Source organism: Manis javanica, chromosome 2 (assembly GCF_040802235.1).
Source record: "Manis javanica isolate MJ-LG chromosome 2, MJ_LKY, whole genome shotgun sequence".
NCBI lineage: Eukaryota > Metazoa > Chordata > Mammalia > Pholidota > Manidae > Manis > Manis javanica.
In genome coordinates this window covers 1,455,091-1,461,496 of record NC_133157.1, presented here as the reverse complement: position 1 = coordinate 1,461,496, position 6,406 = coordinate 1,455,091, and the positions used below count along the sequence as shown (strand labels likewise).

At 62.4% G+C, this 6,406-nt stretch overlaps 1 protein-coding gene across 5 annotated transcripts; it reads left to right on the top strand.

Annotated features, from left to right (window-relative positions):
* The first annotated feature begins 238 nt into the window (after window positions 1-238).
* Window positions 239-4,720, top strand: TMEM250 (transmembrane protein 250). 5 transcript variants are annotated; one of them, XR_005058360.2, is made up of 4 exons: window positions 239-551; window positions 1,685-2,195; window positions 4,099-4,338; window positions 4,513-4,720. XR_005058360.2 is itself a non-coding variant. In XM_037007665.2 (4 exons), the coding sequence occupies exons 2-4, from the start codon at window positions 1,780-1,782 to the stop codon at window positions 3,662-3,664; spliced, it is 573 nt and encodes a 190-aa protein (XP_036863560.1). In that variant the 5' UTR covers window positions 252-551; window positions 1,685-1,779; the 3' UTR covers window positions 3,665-4,009. The 5 variants fall into 5 exon arrangements, 4 of the variants coding, with proteins under 4 accessions (XP_036863560.1, XP_036863561.1, XP_036863558.1 ...); XM_037007665.2 differs by lacking the exons at window positions 4,099-4,338; window positions 4,513-4,720 and adding exons at window positions 3,371-3,486; window positions 3,624-4,009 and having other exon boundaries at window positions 252-551; XM_037007663.2 differs by lacking the exons at window positions 4,099-4,338; window positions 4,513-4,720 and adding an exon at window positions 3,624-4,009 and having other exon boundaries at window positions 263-551.
* Window positions 4,721-6,406: the final 1,686 nt, after the last annotated feature.

Sequence of the window (6,406 nt, the reverse complement as noted above, 5' to 3'; positions counted from 1 at the left end):
CGCGTCGCGGACACTAAGAACCTGGCGAGCCCCGGGACCGATCCCATTAGGCAGCGCGCGTGCGCATGGCCGACGGCCTCGGGAGCGACGGGGGGTGCGCAGAGGGGCTGCCCGCGGTCATTTACGCCGGCCCACTATCTGCGCCTGCGCAGGACAGGCCGCGGTAACCCGGAATGGCAGCGCCGCGGGCGCGCGCGCACACGCGGGCGCCCCGGGGAAGCGCCGAGTTCCGGGCGCTAGGCGGCGGCCGAGCACGGGACGGAGGAAGAGCTCTCCGACTCGGCGCGGGCGGAGGGACGTGAGGAAGGCTCTACGGTGGCCGCACAGGGCCGGCGGTACGGTTCCCACGCTGGGCCAAACACGGCCGGACGCCTGGTGCGCGAACCCCTGGATCTTCGGGGAGGCCCCGGGCGCGGACGTGTGGGTGGCCGGGCCCGCGGCCGCCACCATGCGGCCGCACTGCCCCTGGAGCCCCGAGGACCGCGGGGGCCCGCAGGCCCGGCCGCTGGCCTCCCTCGCGGCTCGGGACGCCGGCGCGGAGACGGCAAGCGGTGAGCGGGCGGCTGCGGGGGTCGGGGCTGCGGGCCGGGGTCGTCGGCGTCCCGGAGGCGAGCGGAGAGGCCCAAGCCCGCGACCAGACGCCGGAGGCGCAGGCGCTGGGGTCGGTCGGCGGCCTGCGCGCGGCAGGCGTCGAAGTGGCCTGGCGAGCGGCGCGCCCCCAAGTGGGGGCGTGACCCCCCGAGCGCGGCGCTGGTGTCCGAAGGCCTTCCTGGAGGCGGCAGCAGCCCCTTGAGGGGCTCCGGTGGAAGCCCGGCGCTTTCCCCCAAGCCGGCGCGCAGCCGCGCGGCTCCACCTGTATACGTTCTATATATACCTCCAGCCCTTTCCTCCCACCCACAGATCACTTAGGCAAGCCGTAAGTGGCCGCTGCTAGGCGGAACAGGAGAGCCGCTGGCTGCTCCTCCTTTCCACGCGCCCAGTTTGCGGGCCCGCGCCCTGCGATGAACCACCTGCAGTCCGTTGTCGTCGCCCTGCCAGGCAGGCATGGCGGGCCCTCCCTCTTGGCCGTGTTTCCTGGGCACCCCAGGAGCCCAGGCTCTCTGCATGCCCGTTTTGCAGCAGGGTCTGGGGGAGGGCGTGAGGTGACCAGCTCCAGGTCACCCGTAGTGAATGACACTAGCGGGGTTCAGGTCCAGCACGGGACCCCGGAGCCGCGCACCCCGCTGTCTGGCTCCCAGTACTAGGCCTGGCAAGTTCTGAAGCGGGCTGCCCCGTCTGTGCTCCGGGGCAACCCCTCGCCATCCGGGTTTTGTGGGAGACGTTCAGGGATTTGCCTACCTCTGGATGAGAGAGCCGTAGCCTTGAGGTAGGAATGGGCATCCTAGAGAAAAGCCCGAGGGTGGATCTAGTGAAGGGGACTCGCCACGCCTGTGGGAGGGTGAGGTTTGCCAGGGTTGCTATTGGCCCCGCCTCCAGAGGGCCTTCGCCGTTGTCCTGGCCCTTACGGTGGAATTGGTACTTCTAGTTGCCAAGACTGTAGGTCCCTTTGAAGCGTCTGAAGAAGCGTTGGGGGGTCCCCCCGGGGGAATGAGCAGTGCCAGGGCCCAGGGTGGCTGATCTCCCCGCAGGGGGGCATCGCTGAGCGGCCTGGCTGACCGGCCGCTCTCCTGTGGCTCTTCTGCAGACCCACACCTCCTCCATAGCCCCACCGCGGGCTCTCGGGCCTAGGCCCATGACGCCGATGCTGACCGCCGCCGCAAGCTAGCGCCGCCGGGCCCCATGCCGGTCATGCCCATCCCGCGGCGGATGCGCTCCTTCCACGGTCCGCACACCACCTGCCTGCACGCGGCCTGCGGGCCAGCACGCACCTCCCGCCCGGCGCGCACCAAGTACAACAACTTCGACGTGTATGTGCGGGCGCGCTGGCTCTATGGCTTCATCCGCTTCCTGCTGTACTTCAGCTGCAGCCTGTTCACAGCCGTCCTGTGCGGCGCGCTGGCCGCGCTCTTCTGCCTGGAGTACCTGGGAGTGCGCGTCCTGCTGCGCTTCCAGCTCAAGCTGTCCGCGCTGCTGCTCTTGCTGGGCCGTCGGCGCGTCGACTTCCGCCTCCTGAACGCTCTGCTCATCCACGGCATCCGAGTGACCGTGCTGCTGGTCGGCGGCCTGGGCTGGTGCTTCATGGTCTTCGTGGACATGTGAGGGGCGCTGGAGCCTGGCTCCGGGTGGGCTGGCTGTGCTGCGTGGTGGGCGATGCGCCGTGGCGACCTGTTCTTTGCTGGGGAGGGCGGGTCAGGGCCCTTGCGCTTTTCACCCATCGACGCACGCTGTCTGCAGAAGTCCCACCCCTGCGCCCGCTTCTGGCCCAGGAGAGGAAAGGGCTGAGACTTCTGTGAGGGGAGCACGGGTCCCTCCTGCTGGTTTGCTCCTCCAACTACCCCTGTGTGTGTATTTAGGAGCAGCGTCCCCGGCTGCCTGCCTGCAGCTCCAGGCTATACTTTGCAGGCTGTGCTGTGGGGTGCTGGCGGTCCGCCCTGTGCTTGGAGAGCCTCTGGGCCCCTGTCCACTCTCCAGGACGCTGGCATTCCCAGTGGTGTGCGAGGTCCTCCAGGCCAGCTGCAGAGCCCCTTCTCAGTCACCCCTGGCCCCTGCCCAGCCTTAGGGAAGCGTCAGGCTCTGCTAGCCGATAGCCCGCACTGCCATGAAGCTCCTTGCTCCGCCCTGGGCTGCCCGAGTCCCGGCGCAGTCCACAGATCCTCCTCCCACGGCCAGCGTGAGAGGCAGTGCGGGACCTGAGCCCCAGGCCAGGCTTCGGGGTCACCTTGGGGGGCCTGGACGCAGTCCAGTGGGGAGTCCCAGCCGTAGCAGGCTCGTAGATTAGGCTAGCTCAGGGAAGCACCGGGTCCAGGGGAGATCTGTCTTCCTTCAGGGCAAGTCTTTTGAGAATGTCAAGCTGGATGCTGTGATCTCTTTGCATGACTATTTTTGGGGAGGCAACTCACTTCCTTTCTGGCTTTTGGAGGGGGAGATTTTGGCCTGTCTTCCTTTGAGGAACACCCCGAAATGAGGCCTGTGTGTCTGGAACAGCTGTCATGGCCTCTGAGTGTGCACTTGGAAACAGGAAGCTCTGCGTTTCAGAAATGCCCCCAGAGTCAGGGGTGTGCACCTGGGCTGGGCCCCCCGGGAGGGCTCTGCTAACCCTCTGTTCTTGCCTCAGCAGCCATTAGAGCAGCTAGGGAGTAAAAAGCAAAAATGAATGTGGGTCAGAAAAACACAAAGGGCCAGGGTTCGGGGGGCTTTCAGTTGCAGAGAGAATAGCACATGAGAGGGCCAACGTCTTACCCAGATCCCTCACTTTGGCCTTCTCCATCAGAGGGGGCCAGGGTGGCCACTGCGGGCCTTGCTGGCAAGTGAGGGGTCATGCTGATATTTATGCTGGACAACGGCAGAGATGGGAACGGGACCCAGGCCCAACATTGATGGTGACAGGTCAGCTGATGCTACTTTACCTAACTGGGCATGGGTAGCGGCCAGGGGAAGCTGTTGTGTGCTACTGGAAGCAAAACCCATATCAGGTAGAGAAAGCAAAAAATACTTGGCCGTAAACCACGCTCTTTGATCTGTAGCCAGCTTCTCTCGGACGATTGTCGACTTGAGGTCAGCGTGAACGCCCCTTGGACGAAGTCCTCTTACGAGTCGAGTCTGTCTGAGTCACGCGGACAGCAGACGAGGAGCGCGCTGCGTGGGTCCCGCTCCTCGGCACTCAAAGACTCATTTGCACTAAATCATGCTGTTTCCTAAAAGCTTCATTTTGTGTTAACTAACTCAATGCTACTCAGATCCTCCGAAGCCCCCGTCACTGAGGTGGGCGCATGTTGGGGTGGCAGGAGGAGTCTGGCTGTGCCACCTCGAATGTCAACACGGCAGCGGTGAATACAAAGCTGCCCCGTGTCTTGAGTGCCTGTTCAGTTCTTTATGAAACGAGCCACCTGCATTAAACTTATTTTTTTAACATGTTGTTGGAATGATTGCTTAAAAGTCAGAAAGTTTATCCTTTTTTAAGGATATAACCAAAAACGCCACAGATCCCATTTGTCACAGGTCAGCTTGGGACTCAAAGCGATCATCTGCAATACTGGGGAAGGAGTAAATGTCATGGTCTGTGGAGGGGCCCATCCTGACCTTGAGGCCCGGGATTCCTCTGTGAGAGCCTGTCCTGGGGATCTGCCCAGAGAACACCAGGAGTTCATCGGCACTGGCCGAGGGGCCTCGCAGGTCCCCAGGGCTGACGTCAGCCAACAGGCTCCATCTCGAACAAGACGGAGATGCCTTCAGCTATCGGTGCGTGGAAACCCTATTCAGAGCTGTACCTGCAGCCTGAGCTCAGTTTCAGGGGAAGGTAACATGCGAAGGAAGAAAAACTGTAGAAAACCAAAGTTGCAGTTCTTATTTAACCTAAAAACACTTTGAAAAATTCGAGACACATCATTCACTTTGTACCTTTATTCTGTACAGGTCTCTCTGGCTGCTGTGCCAGGGACACGTGTCTGCAGAGACTCCCAGCACAGTGATAAGAACATGTGCCTCCCAGCGGTCACAGCGGCCAGGAAGCCAGAAAGTGCCATCGAAGGGGGGATGGTCGCATCACAGAGCAGCCTATGTGCCGCTCCTGGAATTTTGTGGAACTAGATGTTTTAGAATAAAATAAACAAGTCGTCTGGGGGCTTAGCTTTACCCGGCAGATGGTTGGTGGGGTCCTTAGCAAGCCTTGGCGCCGATGCGCAGCAGACAAGGCTTAGGCAGGGCTTCTCTCCCAACGCCTGGCTGGGGCTTGGGTGGGCGCATGAGGAAACAGGCCGGCAGAGCACTTGGCCTCCCTCGCGCCCCTGGGTGTGGGTGGCAGTGGCCATATGCCACCTCTGTCCCAAGTTGCCCTCTCCCCTCACCAGAGCCTCAGGGACGCAGCCCTGCTGGGGGCTCCCACGGGCCTTCCTGCGGCCCCCCTTTGCTTCAGGTGAGTTGGAGTTTCTTCAGGGGCTCAAGACCAGTTTCCTGCTGTCCAGACTTACGCGCTGTGGGAGTGCGGTCTGCTGTCCAGTGCAGAGCCGCCAGCCCCACTAGGTTTGCTGTGGCTGAGCGGAAGTCTGATTGGATCAGCCACACATGGCTTGAGGTCACCTTGCTGGGCAACAGAAGGCACAGGCTAGGTGTGTGCAAGCCAAGGCAGTCAGGTGGGGTCCCTGCCAGACTCCCATCCTCTGGGCTGAGTTAACCTGACATACCCCTGCACGACAGTCACCGTTTTTAAACACCACTTGCAGAATGGCCAGGCTACAAGAAGGTGGGTGGGATTTGGTGGCAGACCCTGGCAACCCAGAAGTGCCCTAATTACCAGTTAAGGCACATTGTAGCCAGGGACTCCAGCAGCAGCGCAGGGGCCCTGTGTCCCTGCCCAGAGGGGGACCCTCACAGGCAGCTTTCTGGGGAACATGAGCATTCCACTGAATCTTATTTAGAGCAGATGTGTTTGCTCATTGTGGCTGCACATCTCTTATGAAAAATGGAACGACCTGCATGCTCAGAGACTTCCAGGGGCTGTGAGGAGTCAGGCCAGGGGACGAGCCAGGACAAGACACAGCCTAAGCTCAAGTCCCAGGGCTGCACCAGCAACGGCATGGAGCTGCGGCTGGTTTAGGAGACAGAATTAATCCTCAGAAAGCTGTCAGTCCTCAGCCACTCGCCCTGTACCCCCGAATGGCCCAGGCTGCCTGTGCGGTGGGAAGTGACCCAGGAGGGTGAGGAGGGCCACCTGCAGCCCGGGCCAGAGGCCAGGCCAGTGCAGTCCGAAGAGGAAGGAGAGTGCCTGGAGGCTGGCGATGTCCGGAGCGACAGCTCTTGGTTAGCGCGTGGATTTGGGAGCTGGGTGACCAATCCCTGTCTTCAAACTCGGAAGGTGGAGGGGGGCGGGCAGGCCTGGACCAAACTCAGCAGTGGCCACAGAGAAGGAAGTGAGCCAGGTGCGGAGGAGCAGCGCCCATGGGAGAGCGGAGGGGGTGGGCGGCCCAGGAAGCAGCAGCTGGGAGGCAGGCTCATCGCGGGGTGTGGGAGGCACAGGGGGTCGGGGGAGGATGGTCAGATCCGGGCGGGGCTGTCGCCAAGCAGGAGTTGTGCCGAATGGGACAGCAGAGAGGTCGGGGCCAGGACAGGAGCCTGGGAGAGAAGGAGAGGAAAGGCGAGGCAGCCAGAAAGAAGTGCTTCCCTCAAACAGGGAGACCAGGTGTCGGAAAGCCCAGGCCTGCCTCTGCCACCACAAAGACATAGGCAGGCTTGGTTTCCAGCCAGGGCCGCCTGTTCCTCCCAAGCCAGCTCTGGCGAGTGAGAGGTGGGCAACGGCAGGAAGGCACGGTGC